Below are 19,978 nucleotides of genomic sequence, written 5' to 3' on the forward strand. Positions count from 1 at the left end.
GTTCAGAAAGGAAGCTTTTTCCAGTCAGCAAAATGACTGGAAGTAAATGGATTGATTAATCAAAATCAGTATGTCTACTCATGGTGTAATGTGCTTAAGCATGATATATATGAGAAGTTATTGTCCTGGAATTCTTGATCCCTTGCATTGAGAATTAAACGCAAAAGCCTCATTCTCATTCTCAAGGTTGGATTCAAACCCTCATAAGTCTACCTCTGTTAAATTGTGTCCTGACACTTTCCCCAAGCATTCAAAACTTTCATAAAAGCCAAACTCACAAATTCCTTCCCTTAGCTTTCTGTTTCTGTGCTATCTTTACATGTAGAGTTAACCCCCATGAAAGTTTACTGATTTGAGTGTTTTCCCAGTCTTCCTATAAATCCCTCTCTCTTACACTCTTACAGTGCCATATAAAATTTGTTGACAAATGATTTAATGCATAGTACTTGGACGCTGGATAACCATCATAGAAATAATCATAAGTATTCCCTTTCATTCCAAAAGACTTATTATACATGCTCCATTGGAGAGAGATTATTAATTATTTTATCATATATTAGATAATTCTTTAGGGTTGTATCTTTTATTTTTAGGTTATTATAAAGAGTCAGGAAATCTATTTATATCAAGGAATTATTTAATAACATTTATTTTATCTATAATTTATATATAATTCTTAAAATTTTCCAAGTGGTTATTAGCTGTTTGCAGACAAAAACATTTTTCTTCCCCAATACAGAGAATTAGCCAAGGTAATTGTGAACCACTCAAATTAAGACATACCATGAGATATAGTGTTGATTAAATTCATGAAGAGGGAAAAGAATAATTCAAAAAACAGGAAACAGCATCTTTTTTTTTTTTTGAGAAAAACACTTTTTATGATTTTATCTGTGAAAAGTAGTTTACAAAGTAGGGTACAGTACAAGGATCCTGAAGTAATTTATAGGCAAACAGGTGGAAATCAATGTAAAGGAACAGGAAGTGACATGAAATAAGAGTTTATCCAGTTAATGAAAGACATTGCCACTTGATGCACTGAACACAGAGCACTGCTGACTGACAAAATTGAAGGGCATCACACACAAAAACAAACAAACAAACAAACAAAAACCTCCAGAAACCCATCTCATATTTTCAGAAAACTAGTTCCATGAAAAAAAAAAAAAAAATCGGGGAGAACTGAATTTACATATATTTTGGTGGTAGACATGTATTTGTTTCTGTTTCAGTTAAAAATGATTTCATTAAAGTGGGCGGATTGCTTTGTGTCTTTTTAGGGGTTCATATAGATTTACAAACTTTTTAAAAATTATTTAATTTATATACACATTATATGCACAACCTAGGTTTATAAAGCAGTTATTTATTAATTAATACTCACAGTACATACCTGGGAGCCAGCTTAAAATTAATATGCTCGAAATTAATATGCTCACCACCTTAATAAGTCTCCTTGCCCATCTCAACGGTTACTACAATTTGTCCCAAGACTTTGTAGGACAGCATGGAGAGAGTAATAATTGCCTTCCAAGTCTTCCTTCTGATTACTAAAAGCAGTGCTTAAATGGCACAACATCTCCATGAATGAATTTCAATGGCAGACAAAGCAATGTGCCAGCCCCTTTAGAGCACTGGCATATCCATGTGGGAATACAGATATATCAGTCCCCATGAAATAGAAGGAAGAGTAGGGGGATCAATGGACACTTCTTTAAATTATTCCCCAGTCTCATCATTTTATTAAAATGTTAAAAAAAAATCTAAGGTGAAACCCAAAACCTAGGGCTGTGAATGTGTATGTGTCTTTAAACAACTGTGAATCCACCTGTGCTTGCATTGTCAGGTACAGGTTGTAGCCAAGTGAGCTGGGACAGAGTATTGGGTGGTTTCAGTGGGACAACCTGTGATATGAAGCTGCTGAATTTGAATCTTGATTCTGGTGTTTTGCAACTAGAATTATTTTTATTCATGATGAGGGTTTTCCTCTGTCAGTCCTCAGTAGACTTTTTGAAAAGAATTTATGGAGTGTCAATTACAGGCAGCTTGGTTAAGCACCATTTGTTTAAGATTTTCTTTCAGTCCTTAGCAGTATCCAATTAGTATTAGAAGGTGTTTATCTTCCATCAGTTAACCATGGCTTTCTTGACATGCGATCTGTACTAGAATTTAGCAAAATCTGTAACTGAAACTACTGACAAATTTTACAATTTTAATGAAACTGCTTGGAAAGGTGGGATAATGTGGGAACTTTGCTGCCTGTACCAGTAGATTCAACTGCTGTTTCATTCTACGGCTTTGAACTTCATGTATTGCTGTGGCCTTTGATTTATATGTGACTTTAGAACAAAACTTTTTGTGTGCATCTATGTTTTAGTTCTGTGTTTTATTTTTAGACTTATTTTCTCTGTAATTGAAAGCTATGATGATGCACTAAGGAGAATGGTTACATAAAAGAGCCAACTTGCAGCAATTCCAGTGTTTCTCTTCTTTGAGCCAGCAGTCAGGCTGCACAGTATATAGCAATTTTGCTTTGAAACATAGGATTTCAGTTTATCATCTAATTATTACTGATTTAGAACATAATTTAAATTAATTTGAAAATAATATTAATGATTTTTCACATAAATCAGCTGAATAACAGGAAAAATGATGCTATTTTTCATCATTAAATGGTTACTTAAGTTGTATTTGGTTTCTCAGTTTCATTAGTTATGCTGTTTAAACTACACTAGTAAAATACATGAACCAAAAGCCCTACGTATTACTTAAAAGATGGTTTCCTTAAAAAGAATACATAAAATGCGTAAGATAAGGTGGATACAAACTTAGTTCTTAGTAAATAGAATTGTTTAACTGAATTTATTTTTCCCTTGCTTGTCAGCTTAAAGGATACATGTCAAAAGTTTTATGTTAATTTCCAAATTATCATTAAGTACTGCTCAGAAAATACATACATGATCTGTGCATGCACAGAATATACAATATGTAGAAGTAAACAGTTTATAGAATCATCTAGGCTGGAAAAGATCTTCAACATCATCAAATCCAACCATCAACCTGACATACCGAGTCCTATCTCTAAAGCATGTCCCTTATACTATGCATACAATACATACACACACAATAATATATGATATAAACAGATGATATACAGGCAATAATGATAACCAAAGCAGTCCCAATTCAATGAATTATTATTTTGTGGACATGTACTAGCATTTTTTTAAACAATACCTAGGCTAATATTTTCCTCTCTAAGAAACTGAAAAGGTCAGAACAAGAAAAGATTATTCAAAGATTCAGGAAACCAAGTAATATTTAAATCTTTAGTTTCTAATGAAGTTGTATTCTAAATACCAAAAACATGCTAGGGTCCCAGTTCTTTTAAATGTATCTCTTATTGTGAGTCCAGAAATTCAGTCCATCAGCTTCTTTCATTTTGCCTACTTCCTATGCAGAAGAGGGCATTGCAGTTAAAGATGTAAATGCTCCTTCCCTCCACAGTTAACAAGCTGGCTATTTACTGTTAAAGAAACATATATATAGAAAAAAATATAAAATAACAGCTGTTCCTTATATTATAATTTATTTTGTATCTCTTTTTATGGATGGCTTTTAGCAGTGATCTTATAAAGCTCAGAATCATAGAATGGTTTGGGTTGGAAGGGGCCCTACAGGTCATTTAATCCCAACCCCTCTGCCATGCACAGGGGTACCTTCCACTAGACCTGTTTGCTCAAAACACCATCCAACCTGGCCTAAAACACTTCCAGGGAGGGAGCATCCACAGCTTCTCTGGACAACCAGTTCCAATGCCTCACCAACCTCACAGTAAATAATTTCTTTCTAAGATCTAATCTAAATCTACCACTTTTTGCAGTTTAAAGCCACTATTCCTTGTCCTAACACTACACTCACTGACAAAGTGCTCCTACCCAACTTTCCTTTAGGCCCCCTTTAGGTACTGGAAGTCTGCTGTAAGGTCATCCTGGACCTTCTGTTCTCCAGGCTGAACAGCCACAACTCCCTCAGCGTGTCCTCATCAGAGAGGTGTTCCACCTCTCTCTGATAACACCTTGGCAATTGGGTTTACTATTTAAATTAACCAATGTAACTTAAAAAAATGTGAATCCTATATTTTTTTAACGCGGGTAATTAAAACAATATGTGAAAATGACTGATTAAGATTGGTGGTTAACTGTATATCATTTGGAAGGTTGTATATGGGAGTTGTGAACAGTCTTGCTTCTGCTCAGGCCTTGCTGACAAAACTGATTTCAGAAGTCCCCTCCCTTTGCCTCCCATCCCTGCTCCCCCTGCCTTCAGTAGACCATTTTCAGGTGGAGGTTGTCTATTAATACTGAGACTAAAGAGGAAAAACATTTATCTGTTCCTTGTCTGGAATTTTAAGATAAATGTTGGATGGCTTTTCTCATAGCAATTCAATTGAGATTCCTCTTCAGTGACTGCAAAAATGTTAAACATTTCACTCCATGTGTTCATAACCTAATGCAATGTATTGGTTCAGATACTTGATGACAACAACAACAACAACAAATTTTTGGTGACAGTGGTGGAATTTGTTACCACAGCTTGTAATACTCCAATAACGGACAATAATATCAACTGAAATGTTATATTCACAGAAGACCAGTCTCTCTTTGCTGCAGTTCTAAACATAAAGCAAACAAGTGTTAGAGTGAAATCTGCAAAAGTATGTGCTGTGATCAGCTTAGTTTAGAGTTTTCAGAACTAGGTTGAAGGGGTCCGTCAGTATTGCCATGAAGTTTTCAAGTTGTTTGTCATCGTTTCATGTGTTTTGATATCATTTTCATTCGTTCTCTTTTTTTTCTTCTATCTGTCCCTCATCATGTCTTGTGTTCTTGATTACAGTGTGTGTAATCATTACCACTGTGTGAAGGAAATTCCCTACATCACCAGGTACAGTGCCACATTTCTCTGGAAACATGTATGTGTGTTTTCAAACCTGTTCTGTGTTGTCCATTGTCATAGCAAGATTCCTTTAGATTAACATCTTTTCTGCTTCTTTTCTTTTGTCATTAGATATGAATTAGATTCATACAGGAAGCTTTTTCTCTTTTTCTTTTTTCTTTTTTTTTTAACATTTTATCTAATGCTCTGGAACAAAGACTTTCTGTCTTTCCTATTGGCTTAGAAGGCAATACTCTACAGGTTTATTATTATTCTTAGGTCGTGGCCTCAATCCCATAATATTTTGAGTGGATTAACATCTGCTATGGAGTTTCATTTTGAAGAACCCCTGAACTGCATTGCTTAGATTTTATTGTGTTTGTGAACAGTATATCTTAATGTGCTTGATGCTCAGTTGTAGTTTCCACCCCTGCAATGGTAAACACCAATGGATAAACATGTACTTTCATTGTTCCTTATTTTTCTAGCTCTATGTATCTAAACCATAATTCATCAATATTGATGTCGCCTTCAGAAACACGTTATGCACAGACTGGTTTATGGCTAGCTGATTTTCTTTTGGTTTTGAGAAAGTAGCAAGAACCTAAAGCTGCTCGCTTAGATGCATATTTTTCTAATTTCCTAATACATTTCTGAACATCACTGGCTTGTAGGTTGATTAGTCCATATACTTTTACACTTTGGATTTGGCAGAATAAAATTTCATCAAAGAGCTATTGAAAATAAACTACTGTTGGTGATGGTGAAAAACTATGTCTTGCAACTTCTTTTTCAGAAAAAATAAGTGTGAATGTGAGTTCATAAGCTTATGCACTTTTATACATACATGTGTTAAACATTAATAATGTATTTCTATGCATTATTCTTCACACAAATGTCCCCTTTAAATGCAAGTTACCAATTCTGGAGCTGATGAAAATGAATATAATTCAGCTGATTCTGATGATGACACATCTCATTCACCATTTGAGATGCCAGTCTCTTCTATTTAAGGTTTGTTTTGAAACAATTTACAGTCCTGATAACTCCGTAAGCTGCAGTGTACCTAGAAATATAATTGTTTAGAATGAGAAAAAAAAATCATGAAAAAAAAAAGTTTCTTCTGCGTGACCACTTCTAGGCTCTTCAGTTGTTGCAGTGTCTCTGCAACAACTGTTGAACAGCATAAGCATTTTCACTAATGAAAACATAATTAATTTTCTACATAAGCTGTTCTTTTGCTAAAGGAGGTGTTTTGTCTTTCCCCTCAACTTTAGACCGTAAAATGATGTCCGATATTATTCAAAAAAAGGAAGTGGCAAAACTTCTTTTTAAAGTAATACTTTGGAAAGCTGGATTAATACGCACAAAATTTTCTTGTGTTGAGTGCTAACATTTGAACTTGCTAAGATGATCTCCATACCTTGTTCACAAGTTTACACAGAGGCGTTCAGGGTGTATATTAACATAAATAAGATGTGGTCCTAAATAGTTGCAAGCTGTGGCTTCGTAGCACGCCATCTCCAAGGTATATTACTGAGAGGTCAAACCTAAACGAACTATCATTTCTTCCCTGTTATGTTCCAACCTGTATAATTATATTACCTTAATGGATTTTCCCTACTTATTAGCAAAGTAAAAGATGAGGGATATAAAATTAGATATTAATTGCGTCAATTAAGCCAACGTAAAAGGATCATGGCTCAGTTACGGTAATCACGTGGGGTTATAGCTTTGTTATGTTACCTACTGTAGAATTATATTTTGTAAAAGCACAAATGGAATTTGATTTAAAATAATTAAAAATCGATTTGTTTTGAACAGTGAGCTTCTTAGAGAAGAAAGAACTGGAAACATTGATATAACTGGACATAGATTTAATGGGTGGACTAATAGTTGAATGACTGAGTAACCCCACTGGTAGGCTTGCTTGATGTTTTTGCAGTGTTCTTGGATTCAAATTAATAGAGACAATTTTGCATTATAAACACTATTTGAGTAACGCATCTACACAGTATGTCCTACTTAAACCAAGATTTAAATCTGCTTCTGAATTTATACATTCCACTTTCACTAGGTTTTTGCAGTCTCAAGATCACTCTTGAAGTTCAAGCTCCTGCCTTTTTGATTTATGAGGACTATACAATTCCAGCAGCTTTTTTGGTGTAACCTTTAGTCTGTTGGTCAAAGTTCAGTAAATTTTAGGCATTGAGAGTCATTTGGAAAGTGAAGATATATGATAATTGAGGGGAAGAAGGGGATCTAAATGAAATACATAGGCCTGTAGTTTGCTTCTGGGAACAGTCTGGAAACATACAGAACCTTTGTTTGCTAAGGTGCTAATAAAACCTACCAAAAATGTTGCCTATTTTCTGCACTGTATGTTGTGAACTAGGCAATTCACACAGAATCATGATTATTCTGTATTGATGGTGAATTTGCAGAGAGTTTGAAAATGAAAAATTTTATTTATCTATTGTTATTTAAAATCCCTCCCTGATTATTTAAGCATTCTTTGATTACTTTAGTTAGTATTATATTATTTATCACAAATATCCCTTAAGTGAATTCATAGAATAGGCTAATTAGATATTAGCACTTTTTGTATGTAATAATAAATGAGGATATGCAAGCGGTAGTATTTGTCAATGTGACTGAACTTTGTTTTCTGTTTATTTTCACTTTCAAATACTTTTTCTTCAATCACATCTTGGCACATCCAACATTTGAGTTACCTCACTGAGATTATATGGATATGAGTATTGGCATATAATTACTTTTTGTTTTTATCAGTGCTTCTTTTATTTGATTTTTAAGACATGTAGGAAATACATATATTTTCATGAAACTGAAATGCCATATAGTTAATATTATTCTTTTTCATTAAACACTGTATTGCTCATATTTCAGGTTATATACACATGTTATCCCATGATGAAATTGTGAGTTTACAACATATTTTTCTCTCAAATCATTAAAAATCTGACAGACCAAACCCCCCCCAAAGACTTAAGTTAAAGGAAATATCTCTAGTTTCACTCATGAAACAACTAAAAATCTATACACGTGTAATTTTGTGCAAAACCAAGAAATGAAATCTATTTGTATTTTTATTTTATAAAGAAAAATACTGAGGTTTCAGTGAAAATGTGCTTGTGGGCAAACTTGAAATGCACTGGGAATATGAATGCTTAATGGAATTAAACAGACACTGAATCACAGCGATGTCCTCTATTAACAAGTATCATCTTTTAAAAAGATTAATTTTTGTAACTCAGAGAACCAATCCCTTTTGTTTCAGATTTTAACTGAACAATTCACTTCTGGCACGGTACTGTAACGGACAAATGCCAGAGGATAAAAGCAAAGGGCAGTGTGTTTCTGTAAACCTAAACAATAGATAAATGATATTCAAAGTCAATTTAAATGTCACTCTTGTTGTTTTCAAGTCTAATCCAGGTCCCTTGGAGGTCTTAATTGGTGTTTGTCAGCACAGACTGGGCAGAGAAATGTGTCCCCATTTGCTCAGTATACACTGCTTCCATGCACTGCTGCAGTTAGGTTGGATGAACTTGGTGCAGCTTTTGACTCTGTTCCTTTTTCCTACAGTTTTAATTTCAAGCAATTGATTAAATGAGGGTAAATTTCTTATGGCTCAATATATTCCTGTAAGCCTTTGATAATTGGAATAATCACTTTATTTCTATTTCCACTTGTCTGAGCTACATAAGAGGATGCTACAATAGATTGAGGCATTGAATTTTTCTTCTTTCCAGCCATGTCTGTCATGCAATATAACTGCAAATCAAAGCAAGATAGCCTACCAATTACTAGTTCCAAAACTTGCCTTTGCCACAAAAATTTTTATGCATATTCCTAATTAGCCATTGATATTGTTTTCCACTGGAGGACAGCAGTTCCATATGTGTGATACCCCCCAGTGGTCTTAAAGTATGGGCAAAGATGTCTGCATTCAAGGCCCCAGGTCTCCTGTTCCTCAGTGGGACATTCTGGCTTTCAGTAATAATTAACATTTTAAGACAATAGTGCCACTAGTATTTGTGATAATGGTCTGTAATTTCAAGTAATTTCCTGAAGGAGGCAGGATCAAGATAAATAAAGCTTTATTCAGGGAGAGTGCAAGACCTTTCATGTTCACTGCTCACAGTGTTCACACAGTGCTGATGGGCCTTTGAAACTGGCTGCAGTTGCGGGTTCCCAATTTCCTGTTGATTTAAAGATGCATCAAGGCACAAAGCCTTGCCTTTTGCTGTTTCTCATATAACCTCCATTTCTGATGTTTCCAGTGTTTTGTTGACACCACTCTGACATTCTAATTGTCAATATAAATGCTGCTTAGGAGTGCATGAAAAGCTTTCTCCTGAAGTTGTTTGCTTGTATCTCTGTGGTTCAGAGGTGGTTTTCAAATCACCTGATTTTTCAAAATGACAATTCTCTCTTATTAGAGGGATTAGAGAAACTTATCTTAATGTCTTCTATTCATTATCTTAAACATATTTTTGTTTGTTTGTTTACAGATATTTAATCCTGAAAAATGTGTACTTTAACTAGCTTGACTAACCAAGACTTCTTTTTTTCTTAAACTATGTTAATGCATATTTCTAAAACAGAAGGAAATAGTACACATAGATAGTAACATAATAGTACATATTAGGGGGACACATGTCTGCTCAGACATATAGCACTTGCTTCAAATATATAAGAAGTTGGTGAGAAATATATGAGACATCAAACTTTTAATTGCAATCAAATGAGTTTGTCAGTAGCTGGGGAAAAAATATACTGAAATTAACTGAGGAATATGATTGAGAGCAAGTACTATGCAGAGAAAGTTGTTACTGGTAATCCAAGTAACCACTATAGAATGAAAAGAGTTTGTAATCATCAGAAACACAAAGATGCGATTAAACTGTGGCTATAAGTATGTTGAGGGGGATTTTATGTAGTATCAAGGATCAGAACACCCATACTGTTATTCAAACTTTTATTCTCTCCCCCCGTAGCATGAATTACCTCCTTCAGCAGGCCATTTGTTAAGCACTCTTTTAAGTAATAAATAAGGAATCCAGGTGCCTGATTAAGAGGTATGGATTTTTCTCCAGGGCCAAGCATTTGAAAATAAATTGCTGCCTTGTCCATCATTTACTTGCCTGAATTCTTGTTAGCATCTAACTTGAAGGCAGGTGCAGAATGGGATACAGGAGGCAAAACAGGAAGAGGAAGAAAGAATGGAAGCAAAATTAATTCTAAGATTGGGGACTCTTAAATGATATTTGTAAGTAAAATTATCTTGTGTAGCACTCTTGAAGAACATTGTTTTTGCAACAAAACATTTTATTGCATCATACTATGGTACATTACTCAGCAGCAGATAAGTGCCAGGGCGCTATGATGACAATATTTGAGAAAAGGGTTATCACAGTACTCTTCAGGGAAAAAATAAAAATAAAAATAAAAATAAAAATAAAAATAAAAATAAAAATAAAATCACATTGTTTCTTTGAATTTAAAAAGCATATATGCAGATCATAAAGATGATATTTATATACTAACTTAAGAAAATCCAGCTTTATAGAAACTTCAGCAGCATGTTTAGAGGTCAATGATTTTAGTTACTGTCAAGGAAATAACTGTAAGCAGGAAGGAAAAACTGTAAAAGTTGAGAAGAGAGTGAAGCAATAGATGAAAGAAAGAAAGAATTTGAGCTCACAAGTTCACATTTTATTCAAAATGTTGGAGTTCCAGGAATCATAGCCTGGGTGATTTAGAACATTCATATTAAAGAGTAAAATACAGCATGTAACCTGAATCTATGATAACGTTATCTTCCATAATAATGGTAAGCTTTAATTTTATTTTTTTTTTTATGTATATATATATATATCCATTGCAGGATGAACAGAAACCAGGAGTTAATATCACTAATCCGAAGAAAAAGAGATGTGCCATTTAAATAATTCTACAGATTATTTTAACCCTTCAGTTGAGCATCTTATTATAGGAGTAACAGTGCTCTGCATTCTCTGGCCAGTGGAGGAAGTTTTGAATATGAAGAGTATTATGTACATAACCTTTCAAAAGAAGATATAAGCAGGGGTAAATTTCTACAATTGTCAATGATAAATGCATAACTCTGTCATTTACCCTAGTAGAAAATGTTAGTCAGAAGGCTTATTCATTTTGATATAAAAAAGATGCTGTTGCACTGTCAAACATGCCCATACAATGCTTTATGGAATCATTTTTCATACTTGTTTTGTATTTCATAGAAGCAGCACAAATTGAATGGGTTCATTTTTTTAAATAAATTTGAAGTTTATTTTTAATCAATAGCACATCAGGGATTTAGTTAACAGAACAGCTGTACCATAAATTGCAAAACTCAGTTCTCTCAACTCAGGAAGAGAGAAATTTTGACATTCCTGAAGATGTAGATGAACACTCAAAAGGACAGAAAGATGGGAGACTTGTTAATCCAGTTTCATGGCCAGTCACAAAAACAGCATTTTTTTTACATCATCAGATGGAAGAAAAAAAAAGAAAAAAAAAAAAGTATTCCTTTAATTTGTGTATACAAACATAGAGTAAGATAGTACCAAGTACCACAGAGGTATTTGATTTAGACAAAACGACAGTCAGCTCTAAACAAGACTTTAGCCAAGCTACCAGTATTAAAATAGACTGAATAAGACTGAAATGGGAATGTTGTGACAGCACTGTAGGCATAACTACGCCATACAAATCTGTCTATGTAGGTTTAGTAGTTAGCGCCAGTTGAGTTTTCTTATCAGAGCTGTAATTCAGCCTATTGGGGGGTATAATTTTAAAGATTTACTGAACTGTGGTGATTTAAAATGAAAGCTGTAAATTTATGGGACGCTCTCATGTATTGACTGCACTGACAGTGGCTACTTGTTTCAAATATTCAGCAACTGTTTAAGCTGTTCAGTCAACCAAGTTCTTCAGAAAACTCAAGTGTCTATTGATGCAGTTTTCAACTACAATAACAAGTAGGAACCAGAAATAAAAAATAAATGAATATATAGCTTTTAGAGGCAAGAAAATAAGATTTTGTTGTGAGGATTACTGGGGAAGCTTCATCTGTGTTTTAACTGGCAAATATGTCAAAATGCCCAACAAAAAATGAATAGATAAAATGCAGTGCATGAGTTAAGCACCTTGCTTGAAATTAGTCTTGATGGCAACACAGTGAAGACCTCAGGAAGCAATTCTGTAACCATATAAAGTTGTTTATGGGTCTGTAATTAGGCAGCAATCAGTCAGTGCTTGACATTTTAGCACTTCAACCAGCTGCAATTCAAAAGTAACAACTTCAACCACAAATCCCTCATTAAACTTCCAGTAAAAAAACATTACTGACTGTTATGATTGTGAGCATGCATTTTATTTTAAATCATAATCAGAAAAGTAATTGTAGGTCATTTTATTAATATGCACATTTCTTCTATCCATTTCAAAAGTTTTTAGCTCAGGTATGATACAAATTAAGTAGGATGAGGTAATGGAGCTCTCTCCTCAGAAATAGTGTATAGTTCTGTGCCAGCTAAAATCTTTAGCTTCAATTATAAAGAAAAATTAAGATGTGCTGTGGAGTGAAACTACAATGGTGAAAGATTAATTAGCTAATATTTGTGAAACTGAAGATAAATCAGGCTACGCAGTGTGTGTGTTAAGTATTACTGCAACAGAGTTGCTGAATGCAATGTTGAGAGTGGATTGGAGGGTTGAATTTCTTCCTGATTCACACACACTTCACCTGAAATCTTCTGTATCATGATGTCTTTGTGTCTAGGCAAGTAAACATGCATAATAAGCTCCCTGGCACAAGTAGATCAATACTATTCAATTAGTTTAGCCCACACTTGTTTCACAGTCTATTAGTGCCTCTACATGTCTCATCACACTAAGTCCTTTGGGGGAAACTAAATGGTGAATCATTCTTCATCTGCACTTCCTTGTCTCTGGAAGATGTAAAACTGAGCGCTTTGGGGACAGAAGCAACCAGTGAAGGAAAATTCCTTAAGTAAAGTGGCTGAAGCCTGGATAAACATCCCTGCCCAAACATATTCTGAACTGTCATCTTCTATATAGACAGGAAACTGTAGGGGTGTGTGTCGACCTCTTAGTATCCGATCACAGTTATATCAAGTAAAGTGCCAATGGAGTATAATCTAGCTGTTTGACTTGAATAATCTTGACAGATTAATTTAACATGGCAAGCCTCAGGTGGGTTCAAGCATTGCTTGACCTTAACTGGCACAAAGCATGCGTAACAACATTTTTTTACTACATAGTTAAAAATACCTTTTCTTCTGCATCGTGCATTCCAACTAAAATATAGTCATGGACTCAAGTGTTTACCAAGTTTTTGTTACAACGTGGTCTGAAAGTCCTCATGGTTATTAAGAACAGTCACAGGGCTACAGCCTATCTGTCCAGAAGCTGAGAGTCAAACATTTAGAAAGGAACTTGCAGGTAGCACCAAGTTTACACAAGCTTGAAAGAAAGAAAAGGAAAGAAAGAAATGTTATGCTAGATTATTTCTGGAAGACACTTTGTCAGTCGCATCTTGTCATTTTCATTTAGTAAGTCATGCAAAAAAATCTAGTCCTCCTTTTTGGCCATCTCTGGGCTAGTCAGGCTGAATTTGAAAGAAGCTTAATTTCCCCATCTCATTCAATGCTAGTCCTGTAACATCACCGTCTTTATGAGATTTATCATACCAGCAACTTCCTACAGATGACCCTGAAATTTTAGTGCTTTCTGATACTTTGGCAAATCTGCTTCATTGCTCATCAGCTACAAACACGTTTCTCTCTCTTTTTCAGAACTGAGAGGTTGCCTTTTCTGCCTATCTTTAGTTACTTTGTAAAAATAAGGTTTGATTAAATAATAATAACAATAATAGCTGGGGGAAAAAAAAAAAAAAAGACAAGGCAGTCTGAAGCTGGAGGCTCTGTCCAGTAAGGACATGTAAGGAATGTATTGTAACAAAGATTTAGACTGCTTGTTCTCTACTATGTACATACGTTCATACCACTTAGCATACAGTAGGAAGTATGTTTGCACATTTCTTGATGAGGCTCAAACTCTGCTCCTAAACTTACCATTTGCATTTTGATAAAAAATGCCACTACCCATTGAAGTAAGAGGAACTGCAACTAGGCAGTTCCTGGATAGCACCATTCCTCTGATGGTGCCTTGCTGAGAGTACCATTCTTCAAAGTTCCTCAAGCCAAGGCCTGCATCTTCTGTGCAAGACCAGCAGAGCCCAGCTGCAGTTGTAGTGATACACTGCAGTTGTAGTGTGTAATGTAAACTAGGACACTTGTGAATATTTCAGCTAGTTTTCTGTTGATTTCAGAAAAGGAAGTTCCAGGTTGCCGCATGATAAACAATGGAGACCTGTGATTTATTTACTATTTATACACACTGAGTTTGTCATAAATGGCAGTGCAAACAAAAAGTATCGTGTCACCATAAAATTTTCTTAAGTTTATTACAATTAAACCATGGCAGCAGTGTATCTTTTCCTTAAGGAGGAATTACTCAAATTTTAGTTTCTATCTCACTTAGCTTCTTTAGAGGTATGCAGTGCTGCCACACTCAGATATGATGGAGCTATATTGAGCTCTTTTTGTGGAGCAGCTTGAAGAGTTATATTTTAATTCTGCTGCTGTAAGGCCTGGAAATGCTTTCAAGGGTAGCTGGATTTAATATGCTGAACATGAGTTATATTCTTTGATTTTTACATTCAAGCAGCTCTGGTTCTGATGTATGGTAAAAAGGAGCCATTTATCTGCTCTTTAATTAATAGTCAGATGGATGGTGTTTTCTGATGGTATGGGAGGACTTGTTCCTCCTCTCTGATAGTAAAAACACCACAGGATAGTTTAAGGATAAATGTATGATTAGGGAAATTCTGTTTTTGTCACTGCAGAGAGGAAGCAGAGTTATTTTCCTGCTGGAGAGTAAGCCTTTCTGTCTTTGCAGTGCTGTGTCATTTCACTTGAGAAATTCTCTGATATTCCAAATGTACATTTGTTCTTTCTGCAGTGGATCTGTAACTGGAAATATCAGGCAAGCTTAGGTGTGGAAAGAGATTTTTCTCATTCTAAAGCATTGTGTGTGAAACTTTTAGCATGTTTGACTCTTGTTTCTGGAACCCCAAAGGAGAGACCTTTTCCAAGATTTCAGAAATATTAAGACAAGTTAGTCTCCCTAATTTTGTTTCTAAATATGTGTACTAACTTAATTCCAAATAAATATTTCTGGAGTTCCCACTTGCATATTGGTAAAGATACTATTTTGAGTTTTCCTCTGTAATTTCATCATCATAATTTTACTATAATCATAACACTATGAAGAATATTTCTCATCCTTGTCTTGATTTTCCCATGGATTTACAACTATGTTGTGGTAATAATGCATGGTCACAAAGTGGACCAATAGGTTCTCTTACCTACAATTTTTAATACTTGATTTGTATTTACAGATTTTATCTGTTGATTTATTTTCAAGAGATGCAATGCTGCAGAAATGTAGTTGGATATCTATTTTTTTCTCTGAAGTTTTTTGGATTTTCCACTCAAGATATTTTGGAACAAAGAATTTTCTTTTGAATATCTTTATTTATCATTGGGAACTTGTACCCTGTTGAAAGAAGAACCTGATATTTTTTTTCTTAAGTTCTTCTATCTTGTCATTTATTCTAAGGTTAGGCAATTTTCTGATAGTAAATAGCAACCATCATCACAGTAATGCTTCTGCTGAATATCCACAGACAAGATCTGAGCTCTTAAATGTTTTTGCATGTTTTTCTTCATTGAACTTCTGAGTGAAAAGATATTTTGCTGCTGTTACCTGTTTTACAGTCTCCGATAGCACAGACAAATAGCAATTGCCTGGAAAGAAGTCGCTTCTTTTCAACACTTCTCAAAACCACATTTATTATCCTTGTCACCATTACTGCATGCTGGCTTTTCTTCTGGGTTAAATACAGTTGGATTCTGTATTGATCTAAAGCCACAGTGCATACACTGCTGCTCTACATAGTGATGACTTTGTAAAGTGTTGTTTTAATGCAGTTATTCTGAACTACTCTTTTATTTCACAATAGATTTAAAAGTGCATTTAGATTTATCACATTGCCCATTTGCACAGCCTAGAGCCCAGGCTCCCCATATGGCTCTGATGGATAGCTGAAGTGGCAACCGGCAGCCCTGCAGGTTGAAGTTGCATGATGAGATGTGCCTGGTGTGCAGGGAGGTGGTCTGTTAAATGCTGATGGCATCTGCCAAGCAAAGAAGGTGGCAGATGAGAAGGGGCTACCCGAGTCTTACTCACTTGTAAACTCTCTGGAGATTTGGCAGGCTTCGTTTCCATCCCTTACCATCACAGCACAAGAGCAAAATGTTTTCTCCACATCAGATATTCTCTTTATTTCTATTGTATCCCAGCCCAATTCATGCTTGCTGTATTCCCTTTCTCACAAAATCTGAGTGACATTATATGAGAAATACTTCAGCCTCTGTTAAATCTTAATGAGAAGCAAAACCATCTTGAATTAACCAGGTCTCGCTATATCAATATTTTAACTATGTAATTTATAACTATATGTAAAAGGAGGCTTGTAATTCAGGGGATTACCCACTATTGTATACGGAGGGGTGGGAGTGCGGGGGGAAATCTCATTATAACATTTTAATTCCTTTCAAGGTTTTCTAAAATTGAGTTCTCCCTTGATTATACTCATGATCAGAAGGATTTTTATATTTTTATTTTATTGCTGTTTCATCTCCAACCTTTGTAGAAAAGCCCTCTGGACCAGTGGAATGAAACTAGGAGAAAACAGTAGTTTGTTCCTGAAATTAAGGGCCAAATTGTCATGCTACTGTGTCTCTCTACAAGGAAGTAGGAGTAAAGACTCCCTTGGTCCTTGTGATTACTTTGAACGGTGGAACTTGCTTCTGTATCTTCTACTAATTAAGAAGTATTTATAACATCATAATGCTGATACTAATCATTTCATCACTTGTGCTTTGGAGGATCATGACTAAACTCTTTTGAACTACATTTTCTTGTCTCCTCTCTAGCCCTTGCTCATAAATTGTGACAAAATAATAATAATAACAACAACAACAACAATACAGTAACCACAAAGCAATTCATTTTATATGGTGTTTGCAGCCGTAAGTTATATTGTGAGTATGTAATAAAACTTTTGAAATGTGGCATACTTATGTGTATTTCAAGCTTTTCTTTATTGTATGCTTTCCTAGTGTTTGCAACATTTTGGAAAATATATTCTCACTCTAACAAAATTTCTCCAAAATTTTCACTAGTGTTACTGAAAGACCTCTTTAGTGAAAATGACAAATGACACATCTGTGCCCAGAATTTTATAATCTGAGATATTCCAAGTCTAGGATTGATTACAGCCATGCTATCAAAATCTGATGAACTTGCAAAGTAGGAAAACAAAGTCTGTGCATTTTGTTCTCAGAAAATGTCAGCTTCATGTGCCGTTCAGCACGCATTTATTGGGTTTACAGGGTACCAAAAGAAAAGTAAGCATTTCAAAGGTTGAAAAAAATAGTTCCTTTCCTGGTTACTTTTCATCCAGTTACTCCCCAATATCACGTGTGGTTTTAGACCCAAGAGCTGTTAATTCAGAGTGGCTTCAGAAAGCAGCATTAGGAGGCTGCATCTCTTCAGCAGTGTACCAGTGCTTCCAAACAATAAATAACTTACGTTACTTATGTCACTGCTTATTTATACTAGCTTATTTATTATGTCACTATTTATGACAGTTGTCGTGACAGCTTTGGCTATCTTTTGGCTTTCACCTCTGTGATGTGATGAGCACAAACTGGAACACAAGAGGTTCTGTCTAAACAGCAGGTAGCACTTCTTTTCTGTGTGGGCAATGAAGCACTGGCACAGGTTGCCCAGAAAGGTTGTGGAGTCTCCCCCCTTGGAGATCTTCAAAAGCTGCTTGGACAAGGTCCTGGGCAACCTGCTCTGGGTGTCCCACTTGAGCAGGAGGGTTGGACCACATTACCCCCAGAGGTTCCTTCCAACCTCAGCCATCCTGTGATTCTGTGATTCTTTGATTAACATGCTTTTGATCATATAAGAATAATAAAAGCAAAGTAGTCCTGTGAAGGCAGAAATTTTACTCTCTCTCACAAAAAAAAAAAAAAAAAAAAAAAAAGCTTGTTTTTCACACCAACCCAGGCAGAAGTTCTGAGGTGTCTACGGGATTGGCTTTCCACAGTCTGCAGGCCTGCTGGGAACAGGTACAGCCTGTGAAATGCTTCTTGAAAATCGAGCTCCCTGAGTAACTCTCAATCTGTATCAGCAATACAGTAGACAGAAGTCTTGCAAAATATTCTGAAAAACTCTGAAGACTTTTTGCATTCAGTTTTCAATTTCCCCGCAACCTTATTAAAAAAAAAAAAAAAAGAAAAAAGGAAAAGTAGTTCACGAGTACAGTCTTTATCAAGCAACATCTGCAATGAGAGGTAGGAATCATTACTTTTGTGTACAGCATTTAAAAAAAAAAGTGTATTTCTTTGAAAATCTTTTCCTGTGTAAGTATTGCAATTCAGATCAGCTATTTACAAAGGAGAAGTGTGATCTGAGCTCAGGACAAAAAGCTTTAATCCTGCTTCTGGGGAAGCCTTCTCTCCATGGTAAATAAAAAGAATTTATATGAATAGATTTTTCAGAGGGGGCATGTGGAACTGTATGCCTCTATTTTTGTCTCTGAAAGAGCCGTGATTAGATGTAGTAGGCATGAACAGTAAACAGTCATGTACACTGGCATAACAAAAGCACAGTGTAAGACTCAGGTTTCTGGTCCCAGGGACTCCATGAACCATTTTCCAGCTTTAGTTCACAAGGTATTGTTACTCCTGCATTATTTCATTCTTGCTTTTTAACAGAATAAACCTGTAAAATTTCATGAGCAGCTGAATGCATTAGTTCTATTAGCTGGGATCACAACTTTTCCAAGCCACTTCTCAGAGTTTGCAAAATCTCTTTTAGGGCCAACTTACTTCTTCCACTCCTATGTTAAATAACTAAAGAGCAATTTGCTTTTCCATTCTTTATCTTTCTCAACTGAAAACACATCAAGAAAATAAAACTATTAAAAATGACATCCAAGAATGAGCTGGTTTTATTTATTTATTTAGACATAGATAGATAGGTAGATAGATTGTAAAGGAGTTGTGGGTCTGAAAATGTTCCACATCATCATGCTGCAGTTGTTGTAATGATTATTTTAGGAGTTAATGTTGTCTTGTGGTCTACCAAATGCATTTGTATCATGGAATTTGATTATTTTGATTATTTGAACTGTCTTGTTGCAACACACCTGTTTCTCCATTATCAACCTATCCATTTTGTAGGACTCTTGTTACCTTATATAATTACAAATTCACTCTTCAGTGAGTAAGTATTAACAGTATTACTAATGAATTTCTTTTTATGAGCTGAAAACCTGATGTGTTGCCAGCTAGTATATTAGAATCATTTATAAGACAATTGACTATCTGACAGTGATACTCTATAGTATTGGCTGGTCATATCAATAAAGGTAAACCTTGCCTCCAATTGAAAAGGCTGCCATTCATAGTGTAATTAATTTTTTACTGTTTGCATTCTCTATACAGTCCCACAGCTTCTCTTAGAGCTTCTATTAGAAAAATAAGATCAATTACTTAGTATAAGTGCTCTTATTTTTAATGCGAGAATACTAATCTGTGAATTTTACAGGGTGACAACTGTACTGTAGTATCATGGCTCTCTGTTAGTTGAACTAATAAACGTATGTGTGCTCATTTTGTTAGACCAAGTTTATTGATGTAATGAAATAATGTTTTACTTGTGAATGGAACTCTTCAGCTCGATTAAATCTTACTGTGAAAATGAGCTGGATTTCTTTTATCAAACAGGTTATTTTAAGGTGAATTTAATGTCTTTTTTATTAATA

At 35.0% G+C, this 19,978-nt stretch overlaps 1 protein-coding gene across 5 annotated transcripts in view; it reads left to right on the forward strand.

Moving 5' to 3' along the window:
- Nucleotides 1-19,978, forward strand: part of CCSER1 (coiled-coil serine rich protein 1) — a 685,984-nt gene that overhangs the window by 592,364 nt on the left and 73,642 nt on the right. The window contains exon 11 of one of the 5 annotated variants that reach the window (XM_066996364.1): nt 4,897-4,944. The exons of the other annotated variants lie outside the window; for them this stretch is intronic. Within the exon in view, the coding sequence (XP_066852465.1) occupies nt 4,897-4,922 (26 nt within the window). The 3' untranslated portion in view covers nt 4,923-4,944. The remainder of the gene's footprint in view (nt 1-4,896; nt 4,945-19,978) is intronic. 5 annotated transcript variants of the gene reach the window in all.

The sequence above is a fragment of the Anser cygnoides genome, chromosome 4 (genome assembly GCF_040182565.1).
Source record: "Anser cygnoides isolate HZ-2024a breed goose chromosome 4, Taihu_goose_T2T_genome, whole genome shotgun sequence".
Classification (NCBI taxonomy): Eukaryota; Metazoa; Chordata; class Aves; order Anseriformes; family Anatidae; genus Anser; species Anser cygnoides.